We start from the raw sequence: 23,169 nt of genomic DNA, 5'->3' as shown, positions 1-23,169 counted from the left end.
ATGCCGGTGGAAACTACTATGATCGTCGGGAGGCCGCCAACTGGGTTTGCTTTGATGTTCTCGTTCTTCGAACGTATTCACGCCCGAACATCTTTTGTTTCTTGACGTATTGCTCAACAATAAGAGAAATTTTACCAGGAAGTCGCCGCTGAAAGTAACTGCACTCCAGATCTAATTGTTAAGGAGAAGGTGTAGTATAGTCAAAATGTTCAACACTTAGTGTCATGGTGGTGTGTAGTGTTATCCACGGTGACCACTGCTTCAACCACGGACAATTTCACGTTGGAAATATATTTTACTTTGTCACAATAGGTAGTGTTGGCCGTAATACTAGCTTCGTCGAGTTTAGAGATTCTTAGTTACTTGGAAAAGATGCTCCGGTAACAAGTTTGTGCATGTGGTAGTTATGAACTCGCCTTATCTTCGAAGTTGCAATGGTAGGTTTCGCACTAGCAACGGATAATTGAGGTAATGCGAGATCATAATGTTGATCAGGAATCTTTTGTATGATCTTGAAGGAAATTACCTCCATTATTTAGTAATTCTAACATAGATCCAGATTTGGATCTAGGATCCTTCGCTATTTTACTTGGTGGAGTTCTCGCAAGAATCAAAGATCCAGAAATTCAATGAACCGTAGTTGAAACGATGATTGATTAAATCTTACATGAATGATCTTTGCATTCGATTCTGAACACTCTTGAGTCGGTGATTCTCGAAGGTTACACACTAAAGAATTGAAGAGCGAACGTGGAATCGTGGAAAACACATGAATCAGAAATTGATTCCCACAGACGGCGCCACTTTTTTCGTCTTGGAACCAGAATTGGATGTAGTTGGTGAACTGGAGATCTTAAACGAGTGATGTTGATCTCTGATACGGCAGCGTGAGATGAACATGCAAGGTTAACACTCAAATCCCCAAAGTCAGTTCAAAATTTATGATGAATATAATAAAAAGTGAAGATCAAAGAATATACATAATTTTCCGTGTAAACTGACTTTATATCTTGAGTCAAGTGGAATGGACTTGACAAAAACATTTATAAATTTATTTATATAGAGAGAGAGGAACTTTACATAAAAAAAATAACACTCAATACTGGTATAAGTCAAATTTCTATCAAAATATTTATAAATTATTTCATATTTTTATATTTTTTAATATTATTTACAATTTAAACAAAATACTTTTTTTTTCTCATTAAATCAGCTTAGAGATATCAAATACTACAACATCCTACTTGTTCTCTTTTAAAAAAAATCAACCATTAAATTACTTGATAAAAAATATTACTCTTTGTATCTTTATATATATATATATATATATATATATATATATATATATATATATATATAATATATATATATATATATATATATATATATATATATATATATATATATATATATATATATATATATATATATATGTTTATATTATATAGGAATGCAATGTTGTCACACAATTGTTTTTGTGAGGTGCAACTTAGTAAATTTTTAAATCATGAAGTCATGCATATAATATGTCACCCACCATATTTAAGTCATTAAAATGGATTGGAATAGCCTTTCTCAGTCATGTAATTCGAAAATTAAAGGGTCCAGAGTTTGTATTATTTTACTAACTATATATATATATACACATAAAGCAAGAAAACATCATATACAAAATAGGAATTAGAAACCTCGGTGGGCTCTACCATTAAGAACCGAAAAAGTTGTGGGACCCAACCCAATAACAACTAGGTTCAAAACAAACCATCAATAGCTTCCTTCAATCAACAAAAAGAGACAACTACTTATAAACTATGGCTCTTCACTACTACTAGTCCATTTTCTTACACCATTTTCGATTTTGATCTAACCATTTTTCTCACAAGAGAGTGTAGCGAGATTCACGCTGGCGGTTAAGAACGTTTCTGTTGATGAAGAGGAGCAGCATAGCGTCACGCTGCTGCCTGATGTTGATGCCGATGTTCAAATCCCAAACACTGCTCATCAAATCAGCACTGGTTACTTCTTTCTCCGATTTTCATTTCTTGATTATTGGGTAATTCCAAATTAGTTGTTTCTAATCATAATTGTTATTGTTTGTAGATTCATGGTTTCAAGTGGGGTTTGTGCTGACGACAGGAGTTAACAGCGCTTATGTGCTTGGATATTCAGGAACCATTATGGTTCCTTTGGGTTGGATTGGTGGTGTTGTTGGCTTGATTCTTGCTACTGCAGTATCTCTTTATGCAAATGCTCTTATTGCTATGCTTCATGAATTTGGTGGAACAAGACATATTCGATACCGTGATCTTGCTGGATTTATATATGGTATGTTATGTTCCTTAACTAGATAATACTAATACTAAATCAACAATTGATTCTTTTCTTAATTCGTCATTAAACTCGTGATATCCAGATTTTTATTGTGTATATTGGTTCTTGAAATTTTTAAGTGTTAGACAATTTATGGTATGTTTGGGCGAAATTTAGCACTGCAAATTTAAAGGTTATGTGTTTGTCTTGATGTCGTTGCATGGGACTATTCAAGCTGATATGTAGGTTATGAAGCACTGACACGACACGGTGACATGACTCTGACATTGGTGATAATTTGAGAAAATAAATTGGTTGAAGTAATCACGGTTCGTTCACATGTATAGGATATAGGACTCGTGTTAGATACCAGACTCACCTTTGATCACAAGTGTTAATGCTACGAAGTGTGCAGTGTTTCATTGATTTTGATGGATGTTTCTTAAGGACATATTTTTGTTGAGGTACTAAATGGACTGAAGTTTTTCTTTAGTTTAAAGGACTAAATTGCTATTTCTGAAATTGAGGGCTTAAATTGTCCGACTGAGACAATTTGAGGACCAAAATGTTAATTTTCTCATGTTTTTCATGTCTTCTCACCTGCAAGTATTACTGTATCAGCAATATTTAATAGTAATTTTTTGCAGGATCAAGATTTCTGATGCATATCAGACCAAAATCCGTGCTTGCCGTCTCATTTTGTTGTGTAAATAAGCATAACATAGTATAGTTGCTTATGTTTGTTCCATTATCATTGTAGGTAAAAAAATATATTCCCTCACATGGACTCTACAGTATGTCAATCTTTTCATGATAAATACTGGCTACATCATTTTGGCGGGTTCAGCTTTGAAGGTAACACCGACATAATAGTATAATCAAACAAGTCTTTCTGCTCTGAGAATTTTTCTGAATCGTGTTTAAATTTCTGGTGCAGGCTGTTTATGTCCTATTTAGGGATGATGATCAGATGAAGCTTCCACATTTTATTGCCATAGCTGGACTTGTGTGTGCAATGTTTGCCATTTGTATTCCTCATCTTTCCGCTCTTGGAATTTGGCTCGGATTTTCGACGGTCTTAAGCCTCATATACATTGTCATAGCGCTTGTACTGTCACTAAAAGATGGTAATGTCTTATTGCGCTTTCTATTATTCATGTTCATGGTTTTAGAAATTGTACTTAATCATTGACAACAATTGCTTTTCACTATGCTTGGAAATTCAATGTGAATCTGCGTACTGACCAATATTTTATTGTTAGGAATAAAATCACCAGCTCGAGATTATAGTATTCCGGGGACATCAACAAGTAAAATATTTACAACAATTGGAGCGTCTGCGAATCTTGTGTTCGCATATAACACAGGAATGCTTCCTGAGATACAGGTACATGAAAACTCATATTACTTCTTCCTGGATATTTTTGTGAACTCGTAACATTTCTATTTTTGAATAATAGGCGACGATCAGACAACCGGTTGTCAAGAACATGATGAAAGCCCTATACTTTCAGTTTACCATTGGAATTCTGCCGTTATATTTGGTTACATTTGCAGGTTACTGGGCTTATGGATCTTCAACAGAAACCTATTTGTTGAATAGTGTCAATGGTCCAATATGGGTGAAGGCTTTGGCCAACATTGCAGCCTTTTTTCAATCAGTCATTGCATTGCATGTAATGACTTCTCATCTAATACTTTGTTGCTTTAAAACATTGTTTTGCACTGTCTTAATGGTCTCTCTTATGCTTCTGATAGATATTTGCAAGTCCAATGTATGAGTATTTGGATACCAAACATGGAATCAAAGGGAGTGCTCTGGCTTTTAAGAATTTGTCATTTCGAGTTTTGGTTAGAGGTGGCTACATGGCTTTGAACACATTTGTATCAGCACTTTTACCATTCCTTGGAGATTTCATGAGCCTCACAGGAGCTATAAGCACATTTCCTCTTACATTTATCCTTGCACACCATATGTACCTAATGGCAAATAAGAACAAACTAAAATCTACTCAAAAGCTATGGCATTGGCTCAACATTTCGTTTTTTGCTGTCATGTCTGTTGCAGCAACTATTGCAGCACTGCGGCTTATTGCTCTAGACTCAAAAACTTATCATGTTTTCGCTGATTTGTGATTAATAAATTTGATATTCTTTCAGCTATTCTAGTGATGTTGAGTCGTGCTTCAAGTATGCTTTCATTACAAAAATGGGTTGCTTTTAACATCAGAATATTCGCATGCATATTTTGTTAAACACACCTTGCTCAACTTAATATAAGACTCGTCACAAATTAGGAAATACACCATCGTGTAAGGTTTCTGAACTAATAATTTCGACAAAATTATTTCGCTTTGAATATTTACCTTTGTTGTATACTTCATTTTATATAACACTTCTTTGAATTTGATTAGTCAAATTACACATGTTTAGGATATCCTTTGTTAACAAACCTTTGTTATATACTTCATTTTATATAAGTGACACGATTCTTTGAATTTGATTAATCAAATTACACATGTTTAGAACATCATTTATTACTAGATGCTCTCAAACATATACTTTCAAGTTTCAAATCTTTCAGAAGACCATAAGATTAAGGTATATGTTCGGATGGGTGGTAAAAGATGTTTTTTGTAAATAATGAGATTTTATTGTTTAGATTTACAAATATTAGATTGTGCGAAATGGAATATGATGCAAACAATGGAATCAAATTTATGATCCATTTCGCTCGTTCCACTCCATTTCTTCCCACTCGATTTCACCATGTTTCCTTACACTCCACTTCATTATATTCGATCAATTCAAATATAGTCTAAGAGTTTGAAGGACAAGGAAGAAGCATTTATAGAAAAAAGAAAAGAAAAAATAGAGGAAATAATTGAAGAATTTGAGAAGAGATGGCTTTATTTTTCTTCATAATAGAAATTCCCCTAATTTAAAGAAACTACAAAAGTATATTAAAGAAGGATTTTGAGAGGTTACATAAACTCTCCAAATTCAATATTTGTTGTTATAATAATCTAAATATTAAAAATATATTAATAATAATAATTACTTATTTATTATTTTACACAAAAACTCACTTTAAAAATAGTTAAAATGTATATATTTTTCTCTTTAATCATTTCCTCCCAAAATCCTCTTCTCCTTTCCCTTCCAAACTCTCAAACAAAACTTAAAGAACTAACTGCAAATTGATGAACTTTATTACTATAAGTCGTTAATTTAGCTGTAAATCCCATAATTTGGCGAGTTTCTTAAGCAGAATCAGTTCGGGACACATCACCAAGCAATTAGCAATTGAAAATAATACAAGGACATTGGCCCATTTTAATTAAATCTTAAAAGATGAATACAGCACCTACCCAGCTAAAGTAACAATAACACTGATCTCCATTCCTGACTGCATATATATCATGGTAGCAATCGTGATTTTGTGACTAATAATATATCCCAAAAGAGATACTTTCAATGTATATATTCTTACATTAGAACTTTTCAAATTTTCCTACCTAAAAACACTTGAAATCTTAGGATGAAACACTCCAACACCTGCAACCATTAAAATAAACATCAGTTTACTTCCTTAAACCTCACAACATAATCCCTTGAAACAATAAATAAACAACCATATTCTTCAAACTGTATAAGGGAATGGAAGATGGGAGACAAAAAAAGTAAGGTAGACATTAATGGAGGTTTGCTGAGCATGCTCGCTTGATATTCGGACCTCACTGTTACCAACTAGGTAAGTTTACAATTATTTATTTTGGTTGATTGCAATGTAAATACCATAAGTAGCAAAACAAACATACTTCAAGCTAGATAATACTAATAACATACTACTATATAACACACTTTTGTTTTTGTTTTAAAATATTCATGTTGATACCACTAAATTACATGGGTTTCACTACCTATGAGGTGAGACAATTTTTTTTTTTGGTTTTCACCACCAGTATCCGATCCACTGGACTGACTAATCTGATTCGAAGATCAGTTCTGGCATCAAATGGTTCCAGCCCCCTCCTAATCACAGTTGCGGGGGATCGAACCGTGGTCCTCCCTACCACGTCCAATGCCAATCACCACAGGACCAACTAACTATGGGTTAGGTGAGAGTGAGACACATTTCTAAAGTAAAGAGTATCACATGAATTTTACCTAATAATAACAAATGTACAAGAATGCATAACTAACATTAATCTTTTGTCATTCCATGCTGTTGCCAACAACCAGAAAGGAAGAAATAAAAATTACTGAAAACCCGAGCATTTAGCTATACAGAATCCATTTTACTAAATTCAGTTCATTTAAAATTTGTAAATGTGTTGCATCTTATATTGATGTATCCTTTAGACTGCTCATAATATCATTTTCAGAAAAATACAGCTTTTATTTTAATCTATCTTGTTAATCTCGAATAGCGTTGTGTAGCACCGACCCCCTAAAATACTATAGTGGATAGCAGGATAGCCGTTAATGCAAAGACTAAAAAACCAGAATAGAAAGTAAACATAGTAAACATAAATACTCAAACATTGACTAATACACAAGAGATCATCATACTCAATAGTTAAAGAACCTAAATTAGAGTTATAAAACTTATGCAGAGAAGAAGAACAAAATAGAACTGCACTAAATGTAGGAAGAAGAGCGTATAACATTATTTGTGAGCAAAAAATAACAGTACTCTTCAAAGGGTTCAGATTGAAAATTTTATCCTTAAAAAAGACAACAGTTTTAAAATAAGAATTTGAGAAATTTATCCCCAAAATTCTAATAGCGGACACAATAACAGCAGTGATAGCGGTTTGGGGCCGCAATTAGTGGCCATTACAGCCACTATTGTTGACAGTGGCTTGCGAACTAATTGTTGACAGTGGCTTGCGAACTAATAGGGCCACGCCGAACCCTACCACCACTATACTATTCTGCTATAGGCTAGCTTGCTATTGACAACATACGGTTTAATAGTCAACAACATATACAATTTTTGCATATATTTCATTCATTAGTGACTCAAGGTACTCCAACAACAACAGATATTTTCTATAACTATTATTATTACTATCTACCATCTGCACACTTAAAATTAAGAGAATGTAAGTCAGACATAGCTATAAGTACTGACATCTCACCTTGCGCATCACCCTGAAACAAACTTTACAATAATGAAGATGGAGTTAAAAAGTATGAGAGGAAGTCTTAGGTACTGAGTCGCATAAATGAGACCTATAATCTGGCCTTTGAAAGATTTTTTCCTGCCTCCTGAAAAATCTGACATACCCCATCCTTTAGGGACAAGAAAGCGGTCCTCATTTAGTATTGCTAGCGCATTTGCAAGAAGCAGTAACCCCTCGAGTAATGTCCACAATCCCATTCCCCTGCATTGCAAAAGAAATAAAACCCAGCTGACTAATTAACTCAATTCATTTGAACATTTTAACATAAGCAGAAAAAAAATAATAATAACTCAGTCAAATCATATAAAGCTTCCTCTAAAAAGTCTTGTAGCGACCACTTGTTATGCTTCTCCACATCAACTATCTCAATATAGATAACTATTTATAAAAATGGAATCATAATTTTAAGTCATCAAATCAAATTATGTATCTTAATCATCTATAAAAGTACAAATTAATACATAACTAATGACTTACATAAGAATGGAAAATGTGATGATATACGTTTAGAATAAAGTGTTTGATGATTTAGGAATAACCGAATACACGGGCAAAAAAGATTAAGGCTATATTTGGATATCATAAAATGAACAGAATAGAGTGGAATGGAGCGGAATGAAGATTTCATTCCATTGTTTGGAACTTTATAACAGAAAAGGCAAATTCTTAGCTCCGCCCAAATTGAATGGAAAGAAATATGGTGGTAAGTGATGAAATGGAATGGAATAAACCACTCCAGTCCGCTCTACTCCATCCGATTGTACAATTGTACATGATCCAAACAATGGAATACCACTCCATTCCAGACTAAAGATAAGGTTCACTCTAAAGTATTGACAGAAGCATTTACCTCCTAGAAACATCATCTAAATTATATCTTAGCAATGACACTACATTCAATTCATTTGTCTATTAAAGCTTTAAAAGGCCAGAATAATCTCATTGACGCAATTAATCGGTAGAGGATAAACTAATCATTAATCATGAAATCAAAAAGCATGAAGTAAAACTAGATAACTTCTTTTTGTAACCAAATCTCATAAAATCAATCATGTTCATAAATTCTTCATATAGATAACAATACAAATTTTTGAAATTCATCAAATAAGCAAGATCCAATCACTAGAGATCTCAAAATCATCCTAGGTAGTAAATCGCAGCCAATATCAGCGCGTTTGCCGAGGTGCGGAGGGGAGCGGCCGCTGGCCAACGCATCACCGCCGCGGCCGCCTCAGATGCATTTCACGAGAACTACAACGAAGACATTTTGAAAATAAAAATATAAATTATGGACAGAGAAACTTGAATAATCACAGAAGAAAAATGAATGGTGAAAAGAGAAACGAAAAATCACAATACGAACCAGAAATTTCAGTGGTGAAGAATTAAGAGGAACGAGATGAACCGTAGAACCCTAATTTGAAGAAGAATGAAAAAGCGAGAATGGCACAAATACTATTCGGCCACAACTAACGCCACATAAGAATGAAAAAGTAAGATTAAGGGATCAAAACAGAAAAAGAAAATGGGATTAAAAGCAAAAGCACAAATTTACGCGTAATTTAGCATTTTTATACTTAAGTAAATTTCAATTATAGTAGTACTAATCTATAATCAATACTATATCTGAATTATATAATAATTAAAAAACTTTTTTTTTAATAAGTGCTTGTTAAAATATCATAAATATTTGTACAGTACTTTGAGTGTACCACAAGTTACCCCAGTTTAATATTGATTGTTAGATTAATTTACTGAATCACTTATTAACAAAAACCTTAATTGAATTCATGTTGAATTATACCAAAACCTAAATAAAAATCACAATATGACTATCCCTATGAAACTAACTAATATATATACAAGTACAAAATTATTATTTACGAATCAAATTTATTTAATCTAAGAACTCAAAAAAATTAATAACTAAAATAATCGGAAGTCATTATGATGACTTGTAACTTCGGTCATCATTTCAAGTTGTGGTTTTATACAAATGCAACCTGGAAAAGGGTTCGCATAGAAACTCTCTTCTAATTTTGGGTGACGTCTCATTTTTCTAGCTTGAGGACCTCCATTGTTTTTTGAATGTATGCTCTTAATCTTTGATGAAAAATCTTCCCAAGAAATTAAACCATTGTCCAATTGATCAATCAACTTCACAAATCTATGCCTGCAACATATAGATTAAGATCTATTAGTGCCAAAAAAAAATTCAAATCTCACGTTGTCTAGACATCGAGTCTAAAAATGTTAATATAGAATGACATCATTCATCTTACAAATCAATTTTGTAAGGTTGAATTAGATCAAACTCTAACTCTAATGTGGTATCAGAGTCTATCGATTAGATTATGGATTAATCACAGTTTATATTCACACATCAAGCTCAAGTCTCACGTTGATTTGACGTGACACCTTTCACCTTACAAGCCAATATATAATAAGGTTGGGTTATTTTAAACTCTAACCTAAATAATTAGAAAAAAACTGGAAATTTAATTAAGAATTATAATAATGAGATGTTTAAGAGTAAGATTAATACTTATCAGGGTTAATGGTCTTTTTGAATCCTTCAAATTTTCTATGACCTCTGGCAGCCTTAGCCATATTCCCATCATGACTATAAACAAAAACATCACTTTTAACAGTTATGTAGTAATCAAGAGCAGCAAGCTGATTTTGGTGTCCTTCAAAAGGTTGCAATTCTTCTTTTGTTGCTAAAGAGGAGTGCCATAACAAATTAGGAAACTTGTTTTGAAGTGGTTTCATTCCTTCTGACCCATAAATAATTCCAGCTGCTACATAAATTTTTGTATCAAGAGGATAACCAAGTGCTTCAAGAAAAACCGAAACTTCTCTTGGTGTCATAGGGCAACCACCCTTTAATCTCTTTGATCTTCCATCAATATCTTTTTCTTTCCAATGTTTTACTTGGTATCTCATTTGTTTTAGCTCTTGCGTTTCTGATTTTGTAAGGTTGTGACTACATCCTGTGAATGCTAGCATGTCCTTTTCATATCTGCATATATAAATGAATTCGGCTACATGAATCAATTTTTGTTATAATGTTATATTCAGAACTATACTTCTATCTAAATCAATCTGAAAAAAGTGTATAAGTAAATTACCTTAAATGGAGGGCGATGTAAGGGGTGTTGTTAGTTCTAATTCTATTGACTAACTTCTTTCCAAGCTCTTCAATTGGGGTTGCGAACCTAAGCCCCTCGTACATAGCACGACAACGCACTTTTTGAATTGAAGTAGCTAGACCATTATTGACTAGACGAGAATCGGTGTGAGTAAATTTGATTACTTTGTTTCTCGTCAATAATTGCAACATGTCTCTTTGGTAATAATTTGCCTAAATGTTTCAAATCAATAAAGAATTTCTATTAGAAACAAAAAATGTTTAAAACCTAATAATAAGTATTTTAGAATTTTATAGGTAGATAATGCAATGGTAATTACCTTGGACCAAGAAACAGGAGCCTTCAAAACTGGTTTAATTGATGCTAATTCAGGTGGTAGAGACTCCACTATTCGAACATCATCATTTAAAACTTCAATGAAGTTCTTCAAGTTAAAAACTTCTTTAAAATCACTGGGAAAAAAACTTAGAACATTACTAAATCAGACAAATATGTCAATTTGTTTGACTTAAAAATTTAAATTCATAAAAAATAATTCATACCTAGGATCTGTCCAAAAGGAGTTATGATCTAGTGTAGGCACAACAAGAGTAGCATTCATAATTTTTGCAATTGCAACCATGTCACTAATCTGCAATTAGAAAATGTTTTGCTAATTCTCCGAAAGAAAACATATAAATATATCTGGAAAAAAACTTTAAATCGAGAAATCAATGATGATCTACATACTCCTGTTTTCATTTGATTTAATCCTCCATTGGCATGAACCAAAAGATAGCCATTTGTGGTGCTTCCATTCCCTGTATAATATAGAAATTCTTCCTAGTTATACAAAGATAAATGGTAGAGTGAGAATCACTTATATCAAATTCTACTAAATATAATCTAAATAATATTAATGAGTTTCTTTAAACGCACGCTTATCGTTCTTTGCTCGTCCCATGCAATTGTAATAGTTTTCGCTATTAGGATGCTTCCAAATTTCGAGAGTCTATCTAACAAACATCAGAGAAAAACTAGCATCACAATTTTAATGCATAAGTAATACAAAATGTTATGCATAACTATTTTTTTTTAATATTTACCGGAAAAACTTTTGGTGAATGTTCATCTTTCATCGCGTTTGAATGTGCAACAGAATTTAAATCTAATTGATCAGAAAAAATGTTCAACAATAAAATTTTTGTAAGCATACACACAAAAATAAGAACCATTAATCCTCCGAATAAATGTTGTCGTTTGAACTTTTTCTGCCATAGTCTTATTTTACGGCGTATACGAAATATGTCTTTGGTGCCAAAAGACATTAATCCATAATGTTCTTCAGCTCCGTCTAATAGGCCCCTTCTTGGTGCCATGGATAATGTGTATAAAATAAGAGTGTTTTAGAAAGATTTGGTGAAAGACATATAATAAAATTAGTAGAGAGAACAGAATTGAACTAAGGTAAATGAATGAAGAGTCAGAGGTAATGAGAAACAAAAAAATTAACCATAGGTTTAAGTGGAGTTAATTAGAGGGAGTTTGGCATTTCTCGTTTGTGTTTGGTGAGGCTTTTGTTTAGTTAAATGGTTAATCTATGAGAGCGGAATATTAGGCTATAAAATCTCTATGTTTCTTATGCTTTTAGTTTGTATGTTATAGCCTATATTCAGTTTTTTAATGGTATTGGCACATGTGGCTATTTCATGCTTGTAGTGAAATAATAATATACTAGTAACATGAAAAAGATTCTGTGATAAAAAATAGTATTTAATTTTAACCCCAAAAAATTGACAGATGTAATGTAGTATTGAGTATATGGTATATTAGGTGTTCAAATCTCCATTAAGTTTCGAGTTTGTAGTTTTTTTTAATAAAAAATACTCTTCAGTACATTATGTGTGTGCGTGCTCATGTTTGACTCATAATTTTTATGTAATAAAACGTATAAGATTTTAAATTTGATTTTTATTTCAATTTGATCATCTCATTCAAAAATGTTTTGTCTTCCCTCAATCATAAAATATATCTAATGGATGAGAGCGGGAAAAAAATTGTAAATATTTATCATAAAAATAATAATAAAAAATATATTAGCACTAACAATACCTATATATCCGACAAAATAACTTAAATAATATTTGTATCTCGATATATTTGCTCTTATATTTTTTTAGTTAATACTAAATATTTTTATTTACTCTAACTTCATTGGATGTTAGTGTTCTTGTCCTGATGTTAAAAAAATTAACATAGCATATGTGTAAGGAAGAAAATAATATATGTTAATTTTTTATATCATTGTTCTATTATTAAATGTGTATGTATGAAAAAAATGACCATCAATGAAATAAAAAGTTATAAGATATCATATGTGTAAGGAAGAAAAAAGATGTTGTAGTATTTTTGTATGGTGAGTGATTGTTAGTAGTATATATTTTATTATTTTATTATATGATAATGATATGTAGTCATTATTTCTCATCCATGTATTAGATGTATCTTATAATTTTATATTAACTATTGGGAGAATGTGACATTTTTAGTAGAGAGATTTAAATTTTGGTACATCAAGTCATTATGTTATATATCTTTATCTATATAAAAATCAAGAAAAAAAATCTTATGGGTTCATATTCTATGAAGTCATATTTGAATACAATATGAGAATGAAAATAGAAGTATACCTGATTTAGTTATTAGAATCGTTAAAGGTTTGCGGGTATGTGATCTTTCAATTTGTAGAGTTTTTTAGAGTTTATAGAATCACTTCTGATGAAGATGAAGAGAGAGTCTCGATAAACGGTATTTTTCAATTATTTTACAAATAGGGACCATAATCCATGTAAATAACCGTAGAGTTATTTCTTAGTTTTCAATATTCTAATTTTATCTCTCGTCAAATTAGATATGTTTGACTCATAATTTTTATGTAATAAAACGTATAAGATTTTAAATTTGATTTTTATTTCAATTTGATCATCTCATTCAAAAATGTTTTGTCTTCCCTCAATCATAAAATATATCTAATGGATGAGAGCGGGAAAAAAATTGTAAATATTTATCATAAAAATAATAATAAAAAATATATTAGCACTAACAATACCTATATATCCGACAAAATAACTTAAATAATATTTGTATCTCGATATATTTGCTCTTATATTTTTTTAGTTAATACTAAATATTTTTATTTACTCTAACTTCATTGGATGTTAGTGTTCTTGTCCTGATGTTAAAAAAATTAACATAGCATATGTGTAAGGAAGAAAATAATATATGTTAATTTTTTATATCATTGTTCTATTATTAAATGTGTATGTATGAAAAAAATGACCATCAATGAAATAAAAAGTTATAAGATATCATATGTGTAAGGAAGAAAAAAAGATGTTGTAGTATTTTTGTATGGTGAGTGATTGTTAGTAGTATATATTTTATTATTTTATTATATGATAATGATATGTAGTCATTATTTCTCATCCATGTATTAGATGTATCTTATAATTTTATATTAACTATTGGGAGAATGTGACATTTTTAGTAGAGAGATTTAAATTTTGGTACATCAAGTCATTATGTTATATATCTTTATCTATATAAAAATCAAGAAAAAAAATCTTATGGGTTCATATTCTATGAAGTCATATTTGAATACAATATGAGAATGAAAATAGAAGTATACCTGATTTAGTTATTAGAATCGTTAAAGGTTTGCGGGTATGTGATCTTTCAATTTGTAGAGTTTTTTAGAGTTTATAGAATCACTTCTGATGAAGATGAAGAGAGAGTCTCGATAAACGGTATTTTTCAATTATTTTACAAATAGGGACCATAATCCATGTAAATAACCGTAGAGTTATTTCTTAGTTTTCAATATTCTAATTTTATCTCTCGTCAAATTAGATATTGACTTATGGTATTTACACAATAACCTTAATTCCATGACATTTATGCTTTTAGCCATAGACTTAATATTAATTAGAGCTCTTTAAGTTTTGACTAATTAAACAATGGCTATAACACCTTAAATGTTATTTGTGACCCGAAATTTTAACAATCTTTCATTGTTCACATATGTAACTTAACTTACGTGTTTGACTTTATGAGCTCAAAAATTTGTCATTATATAAGCATATCTAAATTATCTCGTCCATTAGTTATGTCAGTATACATAACCAAGTGATTTTTGTTATATCAATCATAAATAAATCAATTAATGATTAATAATAGTGGCATAATTAAATGGCATTAGTTTATCATGAAATGTGTAACATGAAAATCACACGAATGTGGTATGTACATGTCGATTTTCAATTGGTCATCTTTTACTTTAGCGAGATCATTTCATAACCTTATTGTACAAAGTATAAATATTTGAATTACAAACTTTATAAACTAGATAAAATATTCAAAAGCAGGGTATGCATTATTGAAATATTTTATAATTTAAATATTATTTAATTATTATATTTTAATAATTATTATGTGGGTATATATATTTTAATTATGTTAGTTATTTATCAAATGACGAGCATTAATTGATTAAATGGTCAAATAAATTTAAAAGGTTAATTAGATTTATATTTAGTAATTAATTAATTAATTAATTGATTAAATCATTAATTAAGTACAACGGATGTGATGAGCACTAATACCTTCCCATTGCATAATCGACTCCGGAATCCGCTCTTGGTTGCGACGACCAACTTTTAGGGGGTTTATCGATATTTTCTCTTTCCTTTGGAATAAATAAAGTTCGATGGTGACTCAGTATTTTTCGCGCCATAATAATGCTTAACCAAGAGAAGGTTATTAACCCATGAAGGAGGTGTTTTAACCAATAAAAGGTGATTAACCTCAAGAGTGTTTGGTGTCCAGAGAGTATTGTGTTTGGTGTCCAAAGAGAGTGATATTATTAATATGGATTGTTGAATTACTGGTCCAAGGGTGTAATTTGAAAGTTGTTTTGATATGAATTGCACTAAAGTCTATGAGTGGAAGTGAATACTTTGAACTACTGGGTCAACCGTACTATATCGAAAGATATTCAAAATAAGGATAGGAATACTCCCTCTCATTCCTTTTCCACTTCTTAAGACTTGTGGCGTACAGTTCGCATCAAAATGGTAAAGTGTTTTGAAGTTTGAAAAAGGAAAATAAGATTTTGTTTTGTGTTGGATAAGTTAAGGAACGGGATTGGAAGAAAATGGTGAAGCACCAAAGAATAGGATGAAGTTTAGTATGAACATGTCTTAACATCTTCCTATATTTAGGGTTTTAAATGGGAAATGCATTAGAATTTACTTGATGGATTAAGGGCAGGGGTAAGTATAAAGATCCAATTCTAATAAAGTGGTCAAGGGACTTGTGATAACTTAATTGAATATGAATCCTAAAGGAGCATGCAAATTGGTCCTTGAAAAGTCATACGGAAAAAAAATCCTAAATTAAAAAAAGTAATTAATTGATCAAAACAACTTTGATCACTTAAATCACTAAGGGGAGCATACTAAGATTCATGTTGCATACATCTAACACATGACATCATGAACAAAGAATCAAAGGAGACAAATAAATAAATTCAATGATAGAACAAAACCTAATTTCTAACCTATCCCTAAACGAACTAAGAATTAAATTATAAAATATTAAATCTAATTAAAGCCTAACCTAATGATTTGTGTGCAATTAAAAAGTCCATGTTATGTGATTTTTAATGTGTTATTCATTTACAAGAAAATATTAAAAGGAAAAAATAATAATTAAATAAACTAATTACATTGCCTGGGGGTGCAATTACTAGAGAGGGTGTCTGAATAGAAAGGAAAAGGTGTATGGCCCAAGAATTAGAGGCCCGTATGGATTTGTTTAATTTGAGTTTAGGCAGGAAGGGATGAGTCAAAAAACGTAGGGTGTAATTTAGTAAAATCTAATGGGCTTTAGTTTGAAGCCCAAATTTATAAGGGGGAAAGGGGGATGGTGGACTCCTTTCTCACTTTATTCCTCTTCATTCACCAGACACGTCCTCTCTCTAAAAGACCTCAGGTGGCCTGAAATCACCTCGCCGTGCTGGAAATCGCTTCCAACGGCAAGGCACCAACAAATGCTACTAAACCACCATTTCTGACCTCTATTTCACCTTCCCTACTAATTTACTTAGCTTATTTTCATTGAAACTCACTTAAACTCTCAATCCACACAAAAAATTTCAAGAACCTTAGATCTTCATCTTAAAATTAAACATTAGCCTGACGTCAATTTGAACCAAAACCTCAGGGCTTTGCTTCCCTATCACAAATCCTACATCATGGTATCTAAACTGAAGCGAGGCAATGAAGAATTAAAGGAGCGAACCTACCAACATAGTGAAGGAATGCTCTGGGAGTGGTTTAAGTGTTTGGAGACAAAGACGAAGATAATAAGTCTAGAGGATGCACAATCAGGTAAATTCTCTGATCTTTCGCTGCTTTTAGTTATTCCTTATTCTTTTTCTTCTTTATATGATTCTAAATTTAGAATTAGTCTGTAGGATAGCTTGATTAAAGATAGAGAGTAGTAGAGAATAGGAACTGAGGGACATGAGGCCAAACTCTACTCTTTTAGAGCTTAAAGGTGAAACTATAAGGAGTATATTGCAGAGAGCTCTAATGGAGTTTTTAGGGCTGAAATGAGAGAGTTGCAGAGAATTGAGGGTAATAGTTAATGAATCGTGATCCCTTTGACTGAGGGGGAAAGTTGTTTAAATAGAGGGATTTGAAGATTGAATTAGAGGGAAACGTAGCTGATTCGAGCAACTTAAGGCAAGGTTAGTTGAAAGTTATGGCAACTGTTAAATTGGATGTTAGAGTTAGTTGAGTCAGTTTAAGAAATGAACAAACTCAGTTAGTGTGATTTAACAATGTTAGTGTGAGTTTGAGTTAGAAGCTTTGACAATTAGAAATGTTAGGTTAGTTAGAAGTTTAAACTGTTAGGTTGATTTAAGGGTTAGTTGATCAGGTGGTTAATTTTGGTAATAAAAAAGTATTAACACGGGTTAGAAAAAATAGACGTTAGAACATGGTGTCTAGCTAGTTATAAAGGATGGGAAATAGTTAGGGTTAGCTTGATAATTAGTGATTAATTAGTTTTGAAAATGAATAAATAGTTAGAGTTAGAGGATTAGATTCGTTAGATTGCTTAAATGTTAGTTAGTTAGACAAAGTTAGTTAAGTAGAAGTCAACTTGAGTTAATGCTAGTCAATTGTGTAGTCAGTTATGGAAAATGATCAAAACAATTTAAGGTTAGTTAGAGAAAATGGTGAAACATCAATTAGCAGTTAGAATTAGAGGTTAACTGAATCAAATGTTAGAAATTAAATAAAAGTTAGTTAGGAAAACAGTTATGGCTGATTAATCTATTAGATGATTAATGTTGTCTAAATGTTAAAGTTTTAATCAGTTAATGATTGTTAGTAATTAAACTAGCATTAATTAGTGGTTATGGTAAGACAAATTAAAAATGGAAGTGTTAGCTGGCCTACAAAATAAATGTTAATTGTTAGTTCAAAATTGGTGGTTTGAAGTGGTGATTTCCTTAGCTATTAGCATCAATTAGTAGTCAGGTTGAACAAATTAAAAGATATAAATGTTAATGACTGGCATTTAATTAGGCTAAAGTTTGAGATAGTTTGTCAAAAAAGTTGGTAATGATTATGGGAATATGTTGTTCAATTTAGCAATGATAACAAAACTGACATTTGGGTAATTGATGAGGGATTGAAGGTTGGTTGCAGGCTTAGTGGTTAATTAACTGAATGATAGTTGGTTAGTTAGGTTAACAAATTGATAGTTAGTTCAATTTAGATGTTAGAGGATGGTTGTGATTTTTAGTAGGCCATGATAGTTGGTTTGTTAAGTTATTGCATGATGAATTGCATGATATTTCTTGGACTTGTGTGTTGCTAAGTATTTGACTTCTATGGTATGCCAGTTATAGATTTATATATGTGTATATATTTCTTGTCATGCCTTAGTTTGAATGATCACTTGTTTTTGGTGATGGATAACCTTTTATGGATCACATGCTAGTTTGACATTAATGAACTTAGCTTATAGGTATATTTGTGCTTAGAGTTGGACCAGGTTTGAATTATGGCTTGATGTTAATATGAACTTTGAATTGTGTTGCATATGGTCATGACATTGTGATGTATATATATAACATCTATTTTGCTTCACATTTGTATGTATGATGGTTTTGAATTGAATATGGCTTGGTCTTTTTGCAGGGTTGCTGCAAACTCTGTGTAATGAAGAATAAGATCTTGAGACTTGGCATGGTTTAATCAAGGTTTGGCATGGCATTTCATCATGGTGGAGTCCAAGTTCTTCAAGTTCATTCCAAAATCTCTTCATGTTCAATTCCATACCAAGATAGATGGCCTAAGCATCGCGCCTTCTATACCTACTATTACAACCCATATTGATTCGGTTGCCCCCGCCACACTCTATTGTGAAATGCGCGGAGTTAATGGCCATACCAATAGAGATTGTCAAATGATCCTTACGGGAGGATCTACCCAAGAGAATTACAACCCTGTGAATAATAACTAAAGGAATAGCCCTTACTCTAACACCTTCAATCTGTGGTGGTATGATCACCCCAACTTCTCTTATAGGAACAACAACCTCCAATAAGCCACAAGGCCTATGGGATTTCCAAAAAGCTACATAACCTGAGCCTAAGAAGTCAAATCTTATGGGATTTCCAAAAAGCTACATAACCTGAGCCTAAGAAGTCAAATCTTAAACTTTTGATGGAAAAATTTGTTTTAACACAAACACGTCAAAATGATGAGTTTAGAAATCAAAACCTCCTTGCCAATTAGGCGCTTAGGCAATTGAATACCAAGGTTGATAATATAGTTACGCACATCAAGATGTTGAAGACTAAAATCTCCCAAGTGGCGCAACAACAACCTACTTCTTCCATCCCTCCCGGGTCATTTTCGGGGTACCCCAAACAAAATCCTAAGGGACATTTGAATGTTATGACAACCCTTAGTGGTAAGAAAGTGGGTAGTTGTAGTTATAAATAGGTATAGGTTAAAGTTAGTATGCCAGCACCACCCTAAAAGGAGGTTTTTTAAGAGGTTGAGAAGGAAACACCCTATGTTGCTCCTCCTCCATACAAATTTATTGTTCCTTTCCCATAAAGGCTTGTGAAAGCCACGGTGGATGCCCAATTCAAAAAGTTTGTGGAACTTCTCAAGAAGACCTAACTCAATTTTCCTTTCTCCGAGGCGCTAACCCAAATGCCCTTCTATGCCAAGTTCTTAAAATAGATCATTTCCAATAAAATAAAGCTAGAGGACCATGAATCTGCGACCATAACCCTTTATAGTAGTGTCGTGATCCAAAACATGGTGATACATAAGCTCAAAGATCTGTTAAGTTTCTCTATCCTTTGTCATATATGTACCATGGACTTTGAGAGAGCTCTATGTGATCTAAGAGCTAGTGTTAGCTTGATGTCTTTGTTTGTGTAAGAAGTTGGATATGGGAGGCATGAAACCTACCAATGTGTTTTGTAACTTGACGATAGATCAATCAAGTATCCCATAGGTGTGTTATAGTATATCCCGATGAGAGTGGGAGAGTATTATGTGCTGGTGGAATTTGTGATAATGGACATCGATGAAGATTGTCAAATCCCTATAATTTTAGGAAGGTATTTTTTAGCTACGATAGGGGGGGGCATTATAGATGTCAAGATATGGAAGTTGAAATTTGAGGTAGGTGATGAGAAAATCAAATTTATTTTAGTAAAACTATTGAAGAACCTTACTTTAATGGACTCTTGTTGTTTGGTTAATTTGTTAATGATAACATGAAATAATATCACATTTTTTGACTCGATTTAATTAAATTAAATTATTATTTATTTCGATTTATTTCATTTTATTTCATTTTATTCGATATTACTTGGTATTTTTCCTTTTATTTGTCTCAGGTAATTTATTTGAAGCATAAGTGGAAAAGGAAGAAAAGGGGTGCAAAAAGATGAGGAAAGCAAAAGCTCAGCCCACAATTACAAGCCAGGAGCGTTGAACCTGTGACGATCGCCACACAAGGTGTGACGAGCGTCACGCCCTGCTACCTTGTGTTATGAGCGTAACATATGGTGTGACGAACGTCACACCCCTCTCCTATATTTTTGGCTTCTGAAGCGCAACAGAGGCACGTTGATGCCTATTCTTCCGCTTGACTCCGGAAACGTGAAGACCAATTACGCAAGGCACTTTTGGAAACGGTTAAAAAGTGGATTAGTATAAATAGGACCAATTATGGAACCCTAGAGAGTTCATAATTTTTTCCAGTTTTTGGCATAGCTTTATTTTTACTACTTTCTATTTTTTTTCAGCATTCTACCTCTATTTGCAATTTCTATTTCTCTTCTTTTTCCAGTCAATCTTTTAAGCACTAAATTAATTTTTCACACAATAGTTTCTACACCGGAGACTATTGTGTACCCTTTTACCAGATCTAACCTTACGTTAGATCCTAGAATTTTATTCCTTCGCTTTTATTTTCCTGTCCGATTGAAGAATTCAAGAACAAATTCAACCGGTCTGTGGTGGAGTGTTCAAGATTGCTATTAATTACTCAGGTTCTTTAATTTATTGTTTTAATTTATATATGCCCTGCATTACTGTTTATTTATATTGTTTGCCTGATATGGTTTTATTTAAGCATGATAATTGTTTAGACCTGTTTAGCATGTCCGGCTAATTAATTTAGATATCGGTATGTAAAGTAAGCGGAATGAAGGAATCGAAACTAAGTTGGTTTAATTTCATTTAAAAATAAAGTCACTCTTTTTATGGCCTCAATTTACAGCATTAATCCCAAAGTTTTTGTACGAGAGTAAAAGACATAAAGAAGTTAAAAGCAATAGAGCGAAAGTTTGAGTTTTTAACTGGACAGTGTAAATTGGACATTAATTCTAAATCAGGGCGAAAGCAATTTTTAGAGTTAATTAAATTCTAATCTTTTTCAAAAAGTATTTTTAAAGGTTAAATGTGAGGACGAGAGTTAAGCATTTAGGTTTAATTATATAATCTAAGTCAACAGAGCGAGAGTTTGAGAGGAGGGTGTTTAAACGGTTATTATTTTAATAAAAAGAGTTTCTATAGATTCTATTGTTTTCAAATAAATGATTTTGGACTTAACTAATAAGTGACAGCTACGTTAATATAAAGTCATGGTCTATTCAACCGAGCGAGAGTTTGAGAAAAGGCTTTTAATCAATAGTGTCTACTGAAAAGATTTATTTTAAAACCGAGAAACCAACGAAGATTTGACTCCCTAATTACGACGAACTACATACCGATATCCACTTAGTTAATATTTAATTTAGATCTAATTTTAGTTTTACTTTTCCCCCAAACAATCAAAGTATCATCCGCCTTAGCTTTACGAAGTAACCTTAGAAAACGGTATATCGATTCATAAGTCCCTGTGGGATCGATATCTTTTAAAACTACGCGATAGAACTGTGCACTTGCAGTTAGTACCCCAATTCGACTCATAAAGTCGCGATCAGTTAAGTAGTTATGATTAAGAGAACTCACCAGAATCTCCTTCGACAACTAAGTTGAAAGAGAACTTACTTGAAGGTATTAAGGTTGAGAAAGTTGATTCCCAAGCTACGGGTTATGAAGAATCCTTGGGAGAAATTTCCATCCCCACTACCCAAGGCCTCAATGTGTCTTTTAAGGAAGATTGTAAGTCTAGGGACAATAAGGCCCGTCTAAGGCCAAATAAGAATGACTCCAAGCAGAAGAAGAAAGTGAAAGAGAAAGTCTGTGAAAAATCGACTCAAAAATATAAGCCTCCTCGTAGGAGGAAGATAAAAGAAAAAGGTTGCATGGCATGGATGTCTAGAGTGAATTGGGTCCCTTCAATGGCTAAGGGACATGTTAAAGGTTCCAATTTGAAGGAGGCACCCTCTTGTGTTAAGGGTGTAGATTGTCGAGCTAAATGACCTTAAACAGAGCGCTTCGTGGGAGGCAACCCACATTTTTTTGCACTAATTTATTTTTTATTTTTTTTCCAGTTAATAAATAGCTCGCAAGAACGAAGTCAGACGAGTGCCAAATAGTTGAAAAAAACTGAGAAAAACTAATTATGGAATCATGCCCGAAAGAAATCCCCAAGAGCCCAAGAAATAAAAAAAAATCAATAGAAAGTCAATGACCTACTACGGGCACCCATAAATGGCACCCAAAGAGAGCCGACAAAGGAAAACAAGTGGGAGAGTCATCATAACCTCGCAATAGGGGAAGCTCCCGCTCATCAAATCCTCACAACATCATCTTTGAGGATGACTCGTAAGCACAAAGGTATGTAACGCTCGTCAAGTGGAGGATCACTTTATCGAGGTATGTTTGTGAGAACATATTTACTGCTCTTGGTTTGAAAGTTGAAATAAATAGGATGCTCAATTCGATCGGTTTGTTAGAATTCATGCAAAAGGAAGCACCTACCTT

At 32.4% G+C, this 23,169-nt stretch overlaps 2 protein-coding genes and 1 pseudogene across 2 annotated transcripts; 1 reads left to right on the top strand and 2 right to left on the bottom strand.

Annotated features, from left to right (window-relative positions):
• Positions 1-1,753: 1,753 nt before the first annotated feature.
• Positions 1,754-4,473, top strand: LOC127118216 (proline transporter 1). Its single transcript, XM_051048374.1, has 7 exons — positions 1,754-2,015; positions 2,101-2,325; positions 3,071-3,165; positions 3,248-3,437; positions 3,573-3,697; positions 3,771-3,986; positions 4,069-4,473. Exons 2-7 carry the CDS (start codon positions 2,178-2,180, stop codon positions 4,444-4,446), a joined length of 1,152 nt encoding a protein of 383 aa, XP_050904331.1. The 5' UTR covers positions 1,754-2,015; positions 2,101-2,177; the 3' UTR covers positions 4,447-4,473.
• Positions 4,474-5,616: 1,143 nt separating this feature from the next.
• On the bottom strand, positions 5,617-9,034 carry LOC127118215 (uncharacterized). Its single transcript, XM_051048373.1, has 3 exons — positions 8,866-9,034; positions 7,458-7,703; positions 5,617-5,868 (listed from the first exon to the last, which is right to left on the bottom strand). The coding sequence occupies exon 2, from the start codon at positions 7,697-7,699 to the stop codon at positions 7,466-7,468; it is 234 nt and encodes a 77-aa protein (XP_050904330.1). The 5' UTR covers positions 7,700-7,703; positions 8,866-9,034; the 3' UTR covers positions 5,617-5,868; positions 7,458-7,465.
• Positions 9,035-9,428: 394 nt separating this feature from the next.
• LOC127121997 (O-fucosyltransferase 19-like) lies at positions 9,429-12,012 on the bottom strand (annotated as a pseudogene).
• Positions 12,013-23,169: the final 11,157 nt, after the last annotated feature.

Source organism: Lathyrus oleraceus, chromosome 2 (genome assembly GCF_024323335.1).
Source record: "Lathyrus oleraceus cultivar Zhongwan6 chromosome 2, CAAS_Psat_ZW6_1.0, whole genome shotgun sequence".
Taxonomy (NCBI): Eukaryota; Viridiplantae; Streptophyta; class Magnoliopsida; order Fabales; family Fabaceae; genus Lathyrus; species Lathyrus oleraceus.
Note: the sequence above shows the minus strand (reverse complement) of the source record. Positions and strands in the feature narration are given on the sequence as shown.

Excerpts from the sequence above, each read along its gene's own strand:
- LOC127118216 (XM_051048374.1), top strand. The coding sequence starts at position 2,178 with ATGGTTCCTTTGGGTTGGATTGGTGGTGTTGTTGGCTTGATTCTTGCT. Across the intron at positions 3,438-3,572 it reads TGTACTGTCACTAAAAGATG|GAATAAAATCACCAGCTCGA; the intron begins GTAATGTCTTAT and ends TTTTATTGTTAG. Across the intron at positions 3,698-3,770 it reads GAATGCTTCCTGAGATACAG|GCGACGATCAGACAACCGGT; the intron begins GTACATGAAAAC and ends TTTGAATAATAG.
- LOC127118215 (XM_051048373.1), bottom strand. The coding sequence starts at position 7,699 with ATGGGATTGTGGACATTACTCGAGGGGTTACTGCTTCTTGCAAATGCG.